Raw genomic sequence first — 19,104 nt, 5'->3', positions numbered from 1 at the left:
AACTTTCAGTGTACTTGATGGTTTTGTATGAGGCACGGCTATGCGCATGGCCGCCATGAACTCTATCTCAAAGAGGATCATCATTGTCAAAGCGTTTCCCCAATTAATTGGGGTTGGCTACACAAATCTTGGTCTGACATTTTGCTCTATTAAGGGCCATACCCTCAGAGAAACCATAAGTCTCATATCTTTTCTCACTACTTCCAACCATCTCATTTCGGGCCATCCCTTGCCTGTTTTGAACTTTCTACTTGAATTAACTCGCACCTCCTAACAGGTGCTTTATTGGGTCTACGCCACACATGGCTATGCTACCTAAGTGTACTCTTTCAGCTTATCGCTTATTGGTGCCACATCTAAATTTTTCCGAATGTATTCATTTCGAATTTTATCCCCTATTGTCTTGCCACTCATCCATCTCAACATCCCCATCTCCGCTACACTCATTCTATGGGTATGTTGTTTTTTGACCACCCAACATTCTGCCGCATAAAGCAAAGCTGGTCTCACAGCTGTCATATAAAACTTACCCTTTAGCTTCTTTGGCATGCGACGATCATATAAAAGTTACACATCTCCACTTCACCCACCCAGCTCTAAGTCTATGTGTGTCATCTTCCTCAATCTCTTTATTTTCCTGGATTATTGACTCAAGATATCGAAAGTGCGTTTGTTTTGGTATTTCTTGGCCGTCAATCTCAACTACTTTATCGTCTCTACTCCTATTGTTACTAAAATTGCATTCCATATACTCTGTCTTACTAATTTTTGAAAAACAATTCTTTGCCTTTCGTTGACCTCTTCATCATTCACTAAGACCCTTTGATCCTCACTCGTAATGCCTTTAATGTGGTCTAGATCCCTACACTTCTTCTCTCTCAGTTTTTCTAATTTAAAGACGTCTTTTTCAACCTTTTTTGTTCCTACTTTACTGTATAGATTATCATATGCCCTAAATTTTGCCTTACTATTTGTTTAACATTTGTGTTAGCATTTTTATATTCTCTTAAGTTTTGATCTTTTCTATTACATTGTCAAGTTTTATAACGTGATTGTTTTTCTCTAGCGGCCTTCTAAACCTCATCACTCCATCACCAAGTTGCCTTATTAGAGAGGTTACCTTAAGTATATCTAACCCTCACTTTGATCTCTCATTAATATGATTAACTGGAAGGTTTTGGATAAATTGTTTAGATCATAGTTACCCACAATGATTTGGAATCCGAATCGATTTAGGAATTGGAAGTGCAGAATTGGCACTGGCTGAAAGATTGATGTTTTCAGAATCGACATCCGTACAAGAGGAATCGTGGGGGATGAAATTCTTTTTTTTAAGAATCGAGATTCGACCAAAGTAGAATTTAGATCCCTACATAGACGGACTCACGATTCCTAGCTCTTTGAAATCGAGTTTCTGACCTAGTTGGAATCGACCAATATGAAATTGAGATTCCAACATCTTTGGAATCAACTGCGAACTGAGAGGGAAACAATACATTTCTCAATGCCATTCATTGACCGACATGCCATATATGCACATTTACATTATTTGTATTACATTATTTCTAACAGTTTGGTGTTGCAATCTCTCAATTGGATCGATACAATGCATACTTAAAGAATCAAGTGGAGAATGTGGACCACCACTTTGGTTTGTATTGGTCATTACTACCAAAAAGATGACTACACTTGTAGCTTGAGATTGAGCATCTAGCTCCTAGGAAACTTCTAAACATCACTTTTTAGAAGCAAAAGAAAAAAAACGGGGGAAAATGGAAGAATTCAGATAAATGTGGAAACCGATTTCAACAAGTGTAGAATCGAGATTCACCAATTGTGGCATCGAAAATCAATATATATTGGAAATCAGATTCTATACTTGTTGGAATCGATATTCCTAAAATCAGGAATTGAGATTCTAGACTTCATGGGAATGGGTTCCGTGAAGATTCCTAATCGGAATTACCGAGTCGGGTTTCCGAATCGGAATTGCGAGCTTCGGTGACTATGGTTCAGATTGTTCTCCAAGCTGTGTTTACATTTTTACTTTCACAGTGAATGTATACACCATGAACTGATGCCTACTGCAATTCCCGTTGTGTTACGGCAGTATGAGGATGGCATTATGTCAACCATTGTATGCTTTAATCTTACAGGTGGAACATCATTGGCAGATGCTGTGTTCCTGTGTAGAATTCATTTGAATTTAAATTGTGATCCACTTCTAAAGTAAGTTTTATGTAGAACAATCGAAGATTCATTTCAGACTATATCCTGAAGTTATGAGTCCACGTAACAATTGAAAACTACTGCAACTTAGTTTTCAGTTAGCAATTCAAAACATAAGTGCACAGAGTTTCTTATCCAAATATTATCTACTCTGTGAAATTCATGTCTCTACGATCATCAAATGCCTGCCTTCTGTGTAAGTTAATGCATAGCCTCTTTTTTTTTTCATCTTTCGGTCTAGATGCTGCCCAGACTTGTACCAGTCAGTGATTGAAAACTCTCTGAGTCCATGTTAGATTCGGCAGCCTACTAAATCCAGAGGAAAAACCTTGGGAACTGGCAAGTCTTGCCCGTTTCAAATGGGTTTTAGTTAAACTAGGTCAAGTCTCAATGGGACTCACCCAAGTCAAGTTGCCTGACTCGGGCTAAGGACCTTAGCAAGACCTGATTCGAGTCCATGCTTTAAAGCACCTCTATCAAATAGACAATTTTTGGAAAAAAAACAATCTGGAAAGTGTTGTGACTTGATTTATCTCTTCAGCATGGGGAACTTCTTGATGACTTGGCTCTCAATGCATCCTGAATGGATCCTTGTAAACGAGATATGCATGAATTGTGAGCCATTGTATAGATCCTTAGTCTTCGACATCAAAGTTTCTTCTATAATAGCCACACCAAACCTTTTTTGAGGTTTGGAATGTTTAAGTTTTCCTTGCAGATCGATGGGCTGAGGCTTCTGTTTTCTAGATTGACCACATCCAAATGTGTTGTTTGAATTGTGCCCTTTGGCTAGATGCTTACAATCTTTCACAAAGGGAAAATATTGTAGAACTTCTTTGTCAGGACCACCTTACCGCATGTACACTTGTCTTGTTGCACCCATATGCTATTATTATCTAATTTTCTCTCATGTTTCAATTGTAAAATCTTGTTTGGAGAACTGTGCTTTCTCTCACTATGGATTTTGTATAGTAGTAATCTTTGCATGCCTTTCGGGTCATTTCTCGGAACAATTTAATAAAATAGACCCATTCAGAGAAGATCTTGACCGTCTATCCAGTGGGAAACTGAAAGGGGTATTCCAGGCTCTCTTTTAAACTCCGATCTCTCTCTCTCTCCTCATTCTTCTTTTCCCCTTATCTCTTCAAATTCATACACTCTCACTCCTTGCCCCCCCCCTCTCCTCCTCTGCTCACACCCCCTTCTCTCTGCTATGCCTTCCCCCTCACTTGCTTCTCTCTTGTAGATATATCTTGAATTCATGTTTATTGACCTCTCATAGGGTCCCTTTGTCCGTTAAGCTTATATGTGCTTGACGCCCATTTGATCTTGATTCAACTTCAATCCTTGGGTATATCCTAACCCTAGGCCGCATATCTCTTCATATGTTTGCTCCTTGAATTATTGAGAGTGTATAGAAACCAAATCTCATGTACTTGGAGTACAACTATGTTAAAACTCAAGACACTGCAACTTCAATATTAATAATACACTTGAAATTGAACTTATAACTTGAAATTACATCAAGGTTACTGTAATTATAGTGAACAATTGACATCAAAATACACTCAAAATAGAGGATACAACTCAATTAGGGTCCCTTGTCCATCAACAAAACAAACTACTCAAGGGGATCATCAAAGTACACATGTATGAGGTGATTTTGAAAATTCTGCACCACTCAAAATTACAATGCAAAATTATACATCAATGGACTTCATAAAACTCAATATAACGTGATCTTCTTTATATTTTTTTTAAAGAAAGTTTGCATACCACGTGTAAAAAAAAGACAGAAAGAGGAGTTTGCGTTCCAAAATTTTAAAAAATATAATTTTTAATTACATGGTTTAATTAATTTTGGATACTATTTTACTTAAGGTGAAATTCATTAATACAAAAAAAAAAAACAGCTGTATATCCCGTACTGTGAGATTATGGTTATTTTTATATGTTTATTAATCTTATGTTATATTTCCTTAATCTTGGTATGCTAAAAAGAGCTGTAACCTGGTGCTGGTCCCGCCTAAGCAGGGTCTTGGCAGGGGTGGGCTGGTATGCTACCTACCTATCTCAATTTCTCTCATTCAATAGGTATCTTATCCACATAAGTGTTACATGTCCTACCTTCAAATGTTGTTTAATACATTAGAGTTGATATATAAATGGATATCAAACCTATTATAACAAAAATTAGGAAAATGTTTTAGTCGTAAATAATGGTTTATAATTAAAATTGCTTTAAGAAACTATAATTCTAAATGTATAAATTAGTTGAATTTATAAATTCAAGAACTATTTTTTACTCAAGGTGAAATTAAAAATTTTATAAATACAAAATTACAAATTTTAATGCGTATTGAGTAGAAAATTTGAATTTTCAAAACTGCAATAGAAAGAATGGCCCATTTTAATTTTAGTTAGTAAAATTTAGAGCGTTTAGGTGTTTTTGGCCATTTTATTAATGTATAAACAATAAAGTTGGAAGTAATTTAATATACCATGACACCCACTTTCAATCTAAATTACTAATTGTGAAATTTATTAAAAGCAAACTTTAACGGTCATTATATTCACCAAAATAACTATGAAAAAAAAAAATGCTCATTCAAAATTATCAAAAAAAATAAAAAATAATGCTCTATTTTTTTATTTGTTAGGTTCTATAACATTTATAAACTATTTATTGAAATTCAAAGTTTAACTTTTCACTAAAGAAAGTACTTTTGGCTAGTCACTATTTTGATTATATTTTTTATTTTAAGAATATGGTTGACAATATTTATGAAGCCACTAATTTCACTGCCTAAAATTGTAGGGTAGATATTTCAAAACATAAGTGTCCCTGTGGGCTCCCTCAATTAAAAGAAATACTAATCAACTCAAATTTTATCTACCAACTAATAATATTGCTATATCATAATTGTCATTTTGTGAGGAGTTTCCACGAAGAAGAAATTCTCTTAATTTTTTTATAAATTTTTAATGTCTTTAAATTTTTTTATTACTTAATTAAAAACATATACTACTCTCAAATAATATAAAACAAGCATATACTACACTCAAAGAAATACAAAAATATTAAATTATTAAATAATGATTGTGTTTCTTATATTTTTACCAAACCTTGATTTTTAAAATTCATTAATTATTCATAATGCTATATGGACTATGCTTCCGACCTAGGGAACCCTAGTTAAGTGCTCTCGAGGGCCTAGATTTTTAACAAGATGGAGCTTGACTTGTATAACTTGATCATTCCATTTGTAGAAGTTGGGTCGAGCTTCCCAAAAGAGTAGGATCTCGATCCCTAAAATTTAGGGTGTACGAGCAACGATTCATCACCTAGGACCTTCTAGCATGTCACAATCCCTGGTTTCCTATCTGATCCCGGAATCGGTTCCAAGCCGGATCCTGATCTTAATAACTGTGCTTTGAATAATAAACAGAGCATGATTTTAGTAGCATAATTATTTTCTTTTTTTAAATGGATATGCATTTAAGACTTGTTTCCTTGTAAAAGATCAATGTAACATGAATGTGATTTATATCCATTGATCCCCAAGGGGTTGGGATCGTGTTCCTTCTATATGGGAGCGAGATCCACCCAAGGTCCAGCTCCGTGAGCTTGGTGATCACCACCAAGTTATGAAACTGCAATAACTATGATCCATGCTTAGTGTAGGGGATTCACAAAGCATTTGTAGACTGGGTGCAGGATAGGGCTCCGGGCCTAGATGGCTTCCATATGGCCCTTTTTAACCAAATTTGGGACACCTTGCCCCTGATATCTTGGCCTTCTTTGATGAATTCCATCACCAAGGTTATTCACAAGGCATGACGCCACCTTCATTGCCCTTTTACCAAAGATTGAAGGGGCAGCTAAAAATGAGAGACTTTCAGCCAATCGATCTCATAAATAGTACCAAGAAGCTACTATCCAAAGTGCTGATGACTCGTCATAGTGGGGTTCTTGACTCAGTAGTCTCCCCCATCAAAGGAGCATTTATTAAAGATCATCAAATACTGGATGGAGCAATTTCTCACAAATGTATGCACTATAGACATCAACTTATGAGTTTCGGGTTAAGTGTAGATCTTGTGAATTGGGCTGCATCGGATCCACTTCCCATCCTAATCAATGGAGGCTCCCAAGGCTATTTCCTTGAGGAGCCTTCATCAAGATGTTCCCCTCTCACCTTTTCTTTTCGCCATCAAAAGCGAGGTTTCAATAGGTCTAATCTCAAAATTGTATGACCAAAGTCCCCTAAAAGGCTTCAAATCATCAAGCAAAGTGAAAACGGTGGCTACGTAGAATTCTAGGATATAAATTTTAAATTTTTCCTCTTTTTGTATTAATTGTTGGAATTTCTACTTACAGTTACCACAAAAACAATGCACAAAATAAACCTACTAAAATGTAGGATCTTTAAGCCTTACTGTCAAGATAACTTTATTCAAAACTGAACTCGAAAATTATAATTAGGAAACAAAATAAGAATCAAGAACAACAAATTATAATAAATAAACTGGGAAGACTTACTTGACTTTTTTGCCTAGGGTTACACCCTTAGGACTTACGCACATCCAATACTCTATCATGTGACCAATGGCACACTAGATTCTTAGATCCTGTTGAATCGGCCAATCTGACTGAGAGCATGAGTTACCATAAGGGTTTTCTTAAACCCTTTTAAACCTTGGGGCATGCCACAAAATGGCACCTCCCCTGGCCTAAACCTGGCTGCGTGTGCCCCTTTTCTCTCTTTGAGAGGTGCGTGCCACCCCAAATCCTAATGGATGTGGTATGCTACCTTAGAGAGAGAGAGAGAGAGAGAGAGAGAGAGAGAGAGAGAGAGAGAGAGAGAGAGAGAGAGTGTGTGGGGTGGAAAGGGGAGAGAGATGGACAAAGAGAGATATAATGCACTGAGAATTTCTTTTTCGAGGGGGCAAGTGTTGGGGGGAATCCCCTTCTTATATAGGCCTTAAGGGCCCTAAGATGCTCCAATCAGATTAGGATTCAATATGATCTTAGAATATTTTAGTAATATGTGAGGTGAGAGAGAAATAACTTGAGCCATCCATCTCTAAGATTAGCCAACATGATTCAGATACGATATTTATGAACCTTATCGCCTAAGATTTGACCCCACTTCTAATCCATCTAGACTTTGACCAGTCAAAATATTTCTTGATTTATTAAAAATTCCTGTTTATCTTTTTGGGGGGTAAATCAATGGGGGAGAAGGCCGCCTACCTGTTTTTCATTTATAGAAGATAGAAAAATTACAACACACTATTTTATAACCTTACAATAGGGCAGTTGCGCAACATCATGAAGTAAAAGAAGAAAAAGAAAATTTGGAGGTCTATAGCACCACATGGTGGCATCCGAAAAACTGTAGCCTTTTTAGCTAGTACATCAACCACCATATTAGCCTCACGATAAATATGGAAGAAGACCAAGAATGATTTGCAAGTCTGAATTTGCAGTTAGTAGCTATGGTATGAAGTGCCCATGGAGATTTACAACCGCCATGAATGACCTGTACAAGTAAGGAGGAATCTCTTTCAATCTGTACGGGGAAGCAATCCATCTGTTTAGCTAAGTCAACACCCGCTTCTTAATCGCAGGATTCTGCATAATTGTTGGATGCGATACCCAGGGTGATAGCAAATGCGGCAACGAAAGAACCATTGTCCCTTCTAATAATGCCTCCACAACTTGATCTGCCTGAATTTTGAAAAGAAGATCCATCAACATTGAGCTTGAAATGTTGTGGTTGAGGAAATGACCATGCAATTGGTGGGTAACTTGATCCTTTGTTGCCGCCACGTTGCTTTTAGATTTTCTGTAATTGCCTTCTTTGAAATGTGAAATGACTAGTCCTTAGCATCTTCCAAGTGTTGAACATGACAAGCGATCCCCCTAATCAGCTGTTCACGTTTGGACACCTTTCCTTAAAACATGTGATGATTGTGGTCCTCCTAAAGCATCCAAACTGTTGTGAGAAATAAAGAATGCCAGATATTAATAGGACCATCAGACTTGAATTTGAATGCTATCCTTTTCCTCATGGTCGCTGCCATAGATTAGTATGGGGTGAATCGTTTACCACATCTCCATGCTATAGACCCCATATCCCTCGCGAAAAAAGACAATCAAGCAATAGATGACATCTATTATCATCATTAATATGACAGAAGGGGCACACATGAGCCTTAGGGTAATTTCTCTCTGCATAAGAGAGGACGTAGGTAGTTTGATGAAGGCTCAGCCAATAAAACTGTTTCGCCTTAGGATGGCACTTAGAGGGACCATAGTGATCTGAAAATTAGTTGAGAACCCCTTTGACAAATAAAATTCCATTCCTCTTTAATCGAGAATATTCCATTAGCAGAGTGAATCCATACTAAAAGATCATCCTATCATTTAAGAGGAGTTGAAAAAGCCTCCACTTTCTTCCATACTCTTAGTGAAGGGCCAGATGCTCTCAGGAACGGGCCATATGTAGGGGAAGGAAGATGCCAAGTTTGTGGGGAGCCATGTAGGTAATCTGCAACCTTTGCCATGTCCTTCTGAATATTGGAAGCATAAGATTCCATAATTGATCTTTCTGATAATCATGGATCTGAAAATCTACTATCCTGCCATCCCCAATAATCTAACATTGTGGCGCAAGAAAGGCAACCCCATTTGAATGACTTTCCAAGCATAGCAGCAGTTTGTTTTATAAGTTCCCCAGATAGAAGAATTTCTAAAATACTCGTGTTTAAAAAAACATGCTACCAGAGAGGAAGGATTCGCCAGGATTTGCCATGCCAACTTCATCATGCACGCAATACTGAACTCAATGTCACGAATCTCAAGTCCCCCCTCTTCCATTGGAAGCTATACATTTTTCCTTTTATCTCACTAAGGGATATTTAATAATGTCAAAATAAAACAAATATGACCAAAATAATCTAGATCCCATAAAAATCTCACTCAAGATTTTCTCAAAAAAACATCGTAGAAATTTTCAACTAAACAAATAAGATATTTTTCGTAAAAGAAAAAACACCCTCAAGGTTTCCCAAGTTAATGGGAAACATGGGGCGTCAAACTTTGTGGGGTGTGTGGAAAATGTGGGCCCAATTTCCCACACCATGTAGACCCCACGCTTGCAGGGGTTGGGCCCCCCCACGTGGGTCCCACCTTTTAAAATCAATATTTCAAAAACACCCCTTATATAGAAAATTTCAGAAATAACTGTTAGGGGGTATTTATTCATTTAAATTCAATTTTAAAATTATGAAAAATATCCAAAATCACTAATCATAAATATTGTTGAAAAACAATATTTATGAGGTTCTTAAGAAAATTTAAAACTTACAGAAATACCTCTAGAAGTGGATTGGTACCAATACTTCAAAATAAGTGACTATCACGGCACTCCATGCATGTCGGGATCCTTGATCCACAACTGTCTTCTCAAACTAATCAAAATAAGTGACTATCATCAGGGCACTCCACCCATCCCTAGATCCATGATCCACAACCTTCCCAAACTAATCCAACGGGAGCTATGACCCACATTTATGTGCAGGGGCTTATGATTGGGCCATCAAAGTTAACAAATAAATGGTAGAAGTTAAATGCACATATTACTATAGTGCAAAGGGAGCTCTCTCTATGCACATATACACATATCCCTCTATAGTGTTGCTTTCAAAAAATGCAATTATCATATGTTCATAGCCATGCAGAAGTTTTGTTGAGGATTTGGCCTTTGCTCTCATAGGTCTACATGTTTGTTTGAGACTATGAACCTGGCCTGTAAACAACATCCTTGGGCATCTCTTTGACCTGAACGAGGGATGACCTTCTATAAACCCTCAATGGTAGTGCCTATGCCTAAGGAAAAGGGTTTACATGACCTGAGCCATAAACTGCCTAACCTAGGTCAGTCAACCATAGTACACTCCCACTTTAGTGCACAAAAATATATTTACATGCTCTCATGGCCTTTAAAGGTCACAAACCCCAACACAAAGGCTCCTTTATCTCACTTCTGCAGTGTGCCAATGAGATGTTAGTATTATGTGAAGACGTCCCTCAACATGCAGACACTGTGTCTAATCACCTGCTGCTTTGAGTTCTCTACGGGGACTTAGTTAACATGACTAAGACCAGTCTCATGGGAATAGGGTTAGAGCATCTTGCGGTGGGGAACCTAGCCAAGAGAATTGGATGTGGTGTGGACTCCTTACCTTGCAAGTACCTTGGGTTTCCCTTATGCATGAATAGGCCAAGGATATAGCTATGGGATGTAGTGATTGGATGGTTCGGAAAATGCCTCACCTCATGGAAAGGTGGCTACCTTTCTTTGGGAGGAAGACTCACTCTTATAAAATCCACCAAGTATTCTTATATTCCACCTTTCCTTTCTTCTGAATGCTAGTGATGATCCTGAAGAAATTGGAAAGGTTAACAAGGGACTTCCACTGGTTTGGTGCCCGTGGAGACAACAAAACCTTTCCAAGGTACTTCCACTGATTGGTGCCCGGGAAGACAACAAATATCACCTAGTCAAATGGACTATGGTCCGTAAAACCTAAAAAGCACGGAGGGGTTCAGGGATTAAGTTTTTAAAAGATATGAACACTTTACAATTGAGCAAGTGGCTGTGGCATTTTCTTACCCAAGAAACTCAGCTTTGGAGGAGGTTTGAACATAAGTATGGCGTCAACAACAGTAGCTCGCATTGGGGACCATCGTCTTGTATGTCGGGGGGATTGGAAAGGTGTTCTTTTGGCCTCCGACTTGTTTTTAGAGAGCACTTTTCTGGGAAGACCTTTGACTGGGGAACTCTCGCTTGGAAGTTCAATCGCCCAACCTCTTCCTGTTGTTATGAACCAGACCACTAGGGTCTTGGACACAATAGAATTTTTGGGTGCTAGAAGCTTTTGGAGGGTCCTTTTTAAGGCTTACTACTTACATATCAGAGGACATCAATTTGCATCTAAATATTTTTAAAAATGCAGTTAATCTTTTAACTTTAAACTTTCTCTAGTTTTATATATTTATGGTACGCCCTTATGATGCTCCCAAACTAGGGAAATCGTAGCAAGAAACAATATCCCTCGCCTTCCCCCACTCCTACTTCTTCATCAACTATGGGCCAAATTCAGAAACCATGAGAATATTCTTTCCTCTCTCCATGCCTATTTCCTCATTGGCCAGGTTAGTGACAGATCTCATTGGGTGCTTTCCACCTTGGGGTTATTTTTGATTTCTTTCTATCAAGAAATCAGGCAAGATCACCACCCACAATATGCTCCTTATAGGTGTGGATTGCACCCGCTCCACCAAATGCCAAAATTTTAACAGAAGATTCGGACTTCTGGTCCAATTGGCCGGTGCTATGCCACTCCACCTCTTCTAAGGTCGCTCATTCCTCGCTATTCCGAAACAAGGCTGGATCAAATTGAACTTTGAAGGATGTTCCCTTGATAACCCAGGACCAGCTGGGGTTGGAGGATTGTTCAGGGACCCTTTTGGCTCCACTATTCTTGCTATCTCCATACCCATTGGTCTTGCCGATAGTACCACAGCAAAGGCCAGTGCTTTACTCAAATGCCTAAGAGTTTATGGCCCTGGGTGGGGCAACCAAATTGCTATTGAAGGTAACTCTAAATCTATCATTTCTTGGGCTTCAAGCTCTCCCTGAATGACGCTTTAGTGAAAGAGGGAGCAGCATCTATTCCTGGGAATGGGCCTCACTAATTTTTGTTTACAGCTGTATTCTTGATCTTTATCACGAAGTGATTGTCTAGAATTTTTGTATCTACCTCACCTTGAAGGTATTTTATCCTGTCCCAGTCCTTGCTGCCTCTTGAAACATCTGGCTTGAACGCAATACACGTATTTTTGAAGGCAAAGTAAGAGATCTCGAGGTCATTTTGGATTGTGTCAAAGCCTGAGTAAGTTGGTGACTCCTCGGGAAAGGTTTCAGAATCTTTCGCTTTTCTACTGAATTTGGCAACTGTAGCAAGTTTAAGCAGGATTCTCTTCAATAAATCTTCCCACCGGGCTGCCCCATGGCCTGATTCCATCAAATTTAACTTCAATAGCTGTTCATTTGGCAGCCTTGGCATCTAGGGAATTGGGGGTTTGTTTAGAGATTGTCAGGGTGCCACAGTTTTGTCCTTTCTAGGGGCCATTACTGACTCAATCATGGCCGAGGCCCTAGTGCTATTCCAAGGACTGAAATTTTTCAACCTCAGTTGGTGGTTGACCATGGTGGTTGACGGCGACTCTAGAAACAACCAATTTGGCAAACAATTGCTAGACACACCCTTGGAGGCTCAATATCAGATCTTCAAGGTGATCTCCTTAGTTCGATAAATATCAATCACACATTGCGCTAGGTCAAAAACTTCATGGACGGCCTGGCCAAAACTAGGCGTTCATCATCAACGATGCATAGAGAACCTGAATGAACATAATTTTGTTTATAGTTTGTCACTTGGGTGATTTTCAAGCCGCCAGAGTTTTTCCCTTGCTGGGCCACTTTTTTATGGTCTGAGATTTTGTATATCTTCTACCCAAACACATTGTAGAGCACATTTTATAATATATTTTTACTTCATACAAGTCAATTGTATTAAAAAAGGGAAAAAAAGAAATAGATCATCTGCAGCACTTGTTAGGTTTTCGACAAAACCTGCGGTTGCCTAGCAGATTGTTAGCTGTCTCTCATAGGGTTATTATAATCATAAAAAGTCTTGTCCAAAGCATCTACCAGTTTCCTAAATGGTTCCAGAGGTGCAATTATCAAGTTATGATATTTTTGTACATCATTAATCCAATATTATCTGTCCAGGGATTCTGTTATTTCCTCGAGGAGCGATCGCCTATGGTTTTCTCTTCTTGTTTCTAATTGCATGCATGCACAGGAATGGATTATATTCACTAAGTTACACATCCAACTGCATTGTTCAACGTGGTTCTCCCTTTTTCCCTTTCAGATTCCCTCAGTCCTTTCAAATAACCTGTTTTGCTTTGAAGAATATAATATTTAGCATGCGTATGGTGATATCTTTGATGCATTAGAAAACATTCTTGCTTCTCTGTGAATTACCGATAAGCAAGTGGCTGCACTTTCTTCTTAGCCACATTCCTTCCTTTATATAATGCTCAGAACCGTTGTGCTCCAGATTGCAGGTGGTACAGGAATTACGCCAATGCTACAGGTCATTGAAGCTATTTTGAAGAATCCTGATGACAACACCCAGGTTTTCCTTATTGTATCAGTACTAACTTTATGTTCCATAATTCGAAATTGATCAAGATGAAGCTAAGTTATAATGTACATTAATATATTTAGAGTATCTTTGTCATGAAATTTAAATTTTCTTTTTCCAGTTAGACAAGAAGACCTTTTCTACAAGAGGATCTTTTCCATACTTTTTTTATGCATGGGTCATTACACTTGAACGCATTCACACAAAGTCATGCAAAATACGTACCACACAACTGAGGGGGGAGCATGCACAGCTTGGATGACCATAGTATCAAATCATTGAAAAAGTTATAAAGTGTAAAGAACTATATGGCACAGAACTGATTGTAGTACTTGTATTATTTAAGTTTTATAAACCACACTTATATTATTGAGGGAAGCTAACCTCCCTGGGAGGCAGAAGATCTGCCTCCCTGGAAGTTGTAGCATGTGATATTTGGAGCTGGAAAACACTGTTTGATAATTTATCTGGAATTCTGAGGATGGCTGGAAACCTGTGTTTGATTGAACCTAGAATTCTAGAAAAATAAAGATCTGGAAATTAGCCAGTTTTAACCATTCATGGAAGTTTTCATTGATGAGAGGACAATATTTGGTCATTTAAGGAGAATTTAAGATCAACATCAAACACTGCCTTGCGTTTTAGATGGAGAAACTATATAAACATCCTTTTATAATCAAAGATAGCGTAGTTCAGTCATGTTCTTGGTATGACCTTTGTAAAAATTGGTCCAGCACTCAAGAAAGAAATATTAAGAACTCCGCAGTAAGATTTACATAAAAAAGGGTAATATAGTGGAACAACCTGTGTGTGTGTGTGTGTGAGAGAGAGAGAGAGAGAGAGAGAGAGAGAGAAACTCCCCCCAAAAAAAAAATATTTGAAGAAGAATAAAACATGAGAGAGTCTTTAAAAAAAAAAACACGGAAGTCTTCTAAAAAATTCTATTTTAAATAGTCTAATACAAGACTTTCTATGGAAGTCTTTAAAAGAGCCCCCACTTTAGCTTCTGAGGTGGCTGGTTCCAATGGGGGCACATGAAAGCTGTCTATTCCCATTTTTCACATATCCTGGAAGCCGCAGTGTAGCACTTCCTGTAATCAAACCCAGGAAGTGTTACGTTTTTGGGAAAATGTGGCTTCCAAAGCTGCATCTTTCCTTAATCAAACGTGCCCTGAGAGAATGACGGATTTTCATAATATTTCATAGAGAATGAATGGCATTTTCCTGTCGACTTGTTTTGGCAATCTTCATATGCTTAAAGCACCAGTTTATTTAGAAACCTGCATCAAAGTTTCATGTGCTTTTTAGAAATTTTTTGTCAGTTTCTATCCAAATACTGATAATATGACTAACGATGAAGTGTGGTAAAGAACTTATACAATTTGGAATTCAAGTCTATGACAAATATTAATGAGTTTTTGTTTCTTTCAGATATCATTGCTCTATGCAAATATTTCTCCTGATGATATACTGCTCAAAGAAAAGCTTGACATGCTTTCAGCCAACCATCCAAATCTGAAGGTCGAATAATTTCTTATAAGAAAGAGGTTAGAAGATTATCACGAGTTTCATTGGAAATTAACTATCTTTTATTATTTAATGCAGATATTTTACACAGTGGATAAACCATCTCAGAATTGGAGAGGTGGTGCTGGTTATATATCAAACGACATGATCATAAAAGGATTGCCTGTACCTAGTGATGACACACTCATACTTGTGAGTTTTTATAGTATGAGTTTTTATTTCAGTGCCTGGTGCTCAATTATAAGCTGTTCCATTTGCATATGATCTTTAAAAATTGGTTTGGTGTTACTTGAAATGCTATAATTGAGTACCATTCTCAACCTACATGTTCTTTTTTCTTTCTGATTAGTGGCATGTTTACAGTTTTGGGATATACTTGTTTTTTAATGGTACCACATCTGTTATCCATGTAGGTGTGTGGCCCTCCAGGAATGATGAAACACATATCCGGAGATAAGGCCAAGGACCGATCACAGGGGGAGGTAAATAAAAACCTCCTTATATTTTACTGTTGAAAAAACCAATGAACGAAAATTCGGCTGCCGGCGGCCTGGCAGACAAACCGCCTAAGGGTAGCTTAGGCTGTGGGGTCTGGGCGGCCATGCCTAAGGCAGGCACCTAGGTGGTCTGAGCGCCCAAAAAAAAAGAAATTCAAATCCACCTAAACAAAAAATAAAGCGTGGTATTGCCCTTCTCTCCCTCTCTCTCTCTCTCTCTCTCGTCCATGTGCTCTCTCTACATATGAGAAGAGGAGAAGATGGACTTAAAGTGTTCGATGCGTGGCCTCTCTCTCTCTCTCTCACATAGACACACACACTCACACTCACACTCACAACATATATAGACCCATATGCTCCCTTTTTACATGTAAGAAGAAGAGAAAGAAGAAGATGACCTGCAAGTGTTCGATGTGAGGTTCATCTCTCTTTCTCTCTTCCTCCCTCTCTCTCGACGTATCCTCCAAGTGTTTGAGACATTTCTCTCACAAATACAGATTCAAAAGAAAAAAAGAGGATGATCTTAAAGAATTCCATGCGAGACCTTGCACACACACATACATGCGCATGCACACACACACATTTACAAAACACATGCACAAAACAACATATGGCCCCCACCCCAACCCCTTCCCCTCGGGCTGCCTTTGTGTATGGGCACCTGCCTCCGCCTTTTTTAACCCTTTCTGAACATCGAAAATAACTAAATGTGGCATGTCCTTTTCACTAATAGGAGAAGTTTTACTATAGTACAACGCAATATGGAAAATCATATCCAGTTGAGGCCATCATTGTCCAAAGATATGGATGGTGATGACTCCAATAGGATAGGGGTTTCCATAGTCCATCAGTGGCCTATGGTTTGGCAGTGTCTGTTAGACTAAACAGTCCCTTTTCTATGCATGAACTCAAATTAAGTTCTTTGGATCTTGGTTTCAAACCTTACTGGTGGTTTGTGTCATGCAGCTCTCCGGCCTCCTAAAGGAAGTTGGATACACGGAAGAAATGGTATATAAATTTTGACAACAGGCCATCGAAGTACCAAATTTTCTTCGTCAAAGGTGTCAAGAGAACAGGAAAATCAGTTATTTTATGTAATCCTCATAGTGGGGTTTTTGTTTTAAGACAATAGTTTAATTTTAGAACCTGCATGGCTGCTTACCAACAAAAGCAAAAGCAAAAGCAAAAGAGTGGTTCCATATAATCTTTGAGAGAATAAACAGAAGTTTGTTGCATTGTTCCTTCATAATTCATGAGAGATTCAACTGAACTAACAATGTTCATAGAACACAATTTTAATAAATCAAGACTCTGATATGTTCTGTTACAAGGGTTTTGAGCTCTCTCTCTCTCTCTCTCTCTCTCTCTCTCTCATTTCAGTTTAGACTTGGAAGAACTCTGCAATGGCTTGGCCATTGGGCGAACATGGCTCTTCCTAGTTACCTTTGTCATGTCATACTTTATGGAGGAGAAGGCACAAATCAGTGCAATGACCATTGTTGGGTACATGTAAACTGCCTTTGTGGGATCAGTGGTTGCAGGTTTTCCAAGAATACCTTCTTTGACAAGGCCCCAAACTACTAGAAGAGTTCCAAACATGCTCATCCTTCCGGGTTTCAATAGGCCCACAAAAGCACCAGCTACAGAGAAGTAGCATCCTGCAAGTACCTGAGAACCAAACAATAGAAGTTGAGAGAGAGAGAGAGACAGAGAGAGAGGGAGAGTTGGGATTGAAAGATAATCACCTCCAAACGCTGAAGATCGACAATTGCAGAGTAGTTCTTGGCATCTGTTAAGTTATAGAAGTGAAGAGTGTTATCCCAACTTGGGAAGGTGAAGTTTGACAGGAGGCTGCTTGAGATGGCACCAGGATAGAGAAGGGCCTTGACCACCACAGTGGGGAAGACATCGCTTGCGATTAACTGTGAAGACGTCACTTGGAGAGGCGAGTTGCACATCCCTGATCTGCATGGCACTCTGAAGACACCACATTTCAAGGAGCAAACTTGGTCATTTTAATAAACCACAAGCATAGAGAAGAACAAATAGAGAGAGAGAGAGGGAAAGTCCTTCATAGAGAGAAGTTTTCCATATGGTAATGGAAGGGAAGCGCATCAATCATGGATAAAGAGATCAATTTAGAGTACTCGACATTGCCATTGTCATTAATAGTCAATTAAGTATGGAAAAGGACCAGAAAAGAAGTTACCCTAAAAAACAAATGCATACACTTTGAGATTATAATTTTGAATTAACATGCTCATATTAGTCACCAGATGCTGATAGATTCATTAATCTCCGGAAATGAGACAAGTAGACAACAAAGAAAGGAGAAATTTGACGAACAAAATATCATATTCTACAATGGAAAAAGGATGGGTTTTCTTCTACTTTTAGGGTTTTTTTTTCCCTCAGATCTAAAACTACCCCAATTTAAGATTTCCACATGGAGAAAGATGGTTTTCTTATGAGATTCCAAAAGGAAAAGCCATGGATACAGAAACCAGAGAAGCAAATTGGTTTATAATTATATGGCCAAGGTGTATTAGGAAGAAGAACCAATCGTTCGATTGAATACGCGCATAATCCACAATTTGGATGTGTGTGTGAGAGAGAGAGAGAGAGAGAGAGAGAGAGAGAGAGAGAGGAATAACCTGAAGAGTGGGATCTGAAGAATGATTAGGAGGAAGTAAATGCCAGAGGCGATGGTGGAGACGCTGGTTACCCATTTACCAGCTGAAGAAGAAGAAGAAGAAGAGTTTGAGGTGGGTCTCATGACTGTTGATGCCTTGTGATTAGACTTGGAAAGGGAAGGCATCCTCTCTCTCATCCCATCGATGCTACCACTCGCCGATACAGAGAATAACCAATATCACAAAAGGGTGGAAATAACTCATTTTTCTAAGGGTAAAATAGAGGGTAGATTATTTTGAGAACGAATACTATGCTCTCGCGGAAGCATATTGTGTAACTACTCCCTCCTACGAAATAGAAAGATTATTTTAGTCTAAAATATTGGTAACCATATAAGAATTACTAGCTTATTTTCAAAATAAAAAAAATTTGAATTTCAAGTTTTGTGACACTTGATCTAGCACTTCAGGAATTGGACAGTCACTATTAAATCTTTATGCATAATTTTTGTTTTTTACATAAAAGAGTTTATTTCAGAATTTTATTTTTATTTTTATTGATATTAGTTTATGGGTAGTAGAAATTGCATCCCTAAATTGGAGATCCAAAAAGTATTTTTTAGCATGTCTAATCCTGAGGGAGTAAATGGATAATATGCTCCCGCGGGAGTAGAAAACCTTTTAGCAATTGTTTATCTGGTGCTAGCGCACGGGGGAAGAATTCAAGTTGGACGGAACATTTTATATTTGAGTTTTTTTTGTTTTCGACGGTGTGCATCCCCTCTCTAAAGCTTGTCCAATATGGAGTTTTGATCCAATCTTTTGAGGATTCATGATCTAAGCCAAATAATGAGAAAAATAAAATTTTTAAAATTGAAAATGTGCATTTTTGGGGAGCTTTTTTGTCACCGTCCATATGGTATCTTGGT

At 38.2% G+C, this 19,104-nt stretch overlaps 2 protein-coding genes across 5 annotated transcripts in view; one reads left to right on the top strand and one right to left on the bottom strand.

Annotated features, from left to right (window-relative positions):
- LOC18432663 (FAD/NAD(P)-binding oxidoreductase) overlaps window positions 1–16,869 on the top strand; it is a 48,613-nt gene extending 31,744 nt beyond the window's left edge. For 2 of the 4 annotated variants that reach the window (XM_011624500.3, XM_006842766.4), the window contains 5 exons: window positions 13,432–13,509; window positions 14,950–15,039; window positions 15,124–15,237; window positions 15,459–15,527; window positions 16,509–16,869. In XM_011624500.3, coding sequence (XP_011622802.1) covers window positions 13,432–13,509; window positions 14,950–15,039; window positions 15,124–15,237; window positions 15,459–15,527; window positions 16,509–16,565 — 408 coding nt within the window. In that variant the 3' untranslated portion in view covers window positions 16,566–16,869. Of the gene's footprint in view, window positions 1–13,431; window positions 13,522–14,949; window positions 15,040–15,123; window positions 15,238–15,458; window positions 15,528–16,508 lie in introns of all 4 variants that reach the window. The other 2 variants (XM_088866491.1, XM_088866490.1) reach the window with 1 other exon arrangement.
- Window positions 16,722–18,391, bottom strand: LOC18432662 (tail fiber). Its single transcript, XM_006842765.4, has 3 exons — window positions 18,197–18,391; window positions 17,288–17,519; window positions 16,722–17,210 (listed from the first exon to the last, which is right to left on the bottom strand). The coding sequence occupies exons 1-3, from the start codon at window positions 18,370–18,372 to the stop codon at window positions 16,914–16,916; spliced, it is 705 nt and encodes a 234-aa protein (XP_006842828.2). The 5' UTR covers window positions 18,373–18,391; the 3' UTR covers window positions 16,722–16,913.
- Window positions 18,392–19,104: the final 713 nt, after the last annotated feature.

This window comes from Amborella trichopoda, chromosome 5, assembly GCF_054954075.1.
Source record: "Amborella trichopoda isolate Santa Cruz 75 chromosome 5, AtrichopodaSantaCruz75HAP2 v2.0, whole genome shotgun sequence".
Lineage (NCBI taxonomy): Eukaryota > Viridiplantae > Streptophyta > Magnoliopsida > Amborellales > Amborellaceae > Amborella > Amborella trichopoda.
This window is presented reverse-complemented; position numbering and strand designations above follow the sequence as displayed.

Coding starts and splice junctions, on each gene's coding strand:
- LOC18432662 (XM_006842765.4), bottom strand. CDS start 18,372: ATGAGAGAGAGGATGCCTTCCCTTTCCAAGTCTAATCACAAGGCATCA. Junction 17,520..18,196: donor CTTCAGATCCCACTCTTCAG/GTTATTCCTCTC, acceptor TGGTGTCTTCAG/AGTGCCATGCAGATCAGGGA. Junction 17,211..17,287: donor TCGATCTTCAGCGTTTGGAG/GTGATTATCTTT, acceptor TTTGGTTCTCAG/GTACTTGCAGGATGCTACTT.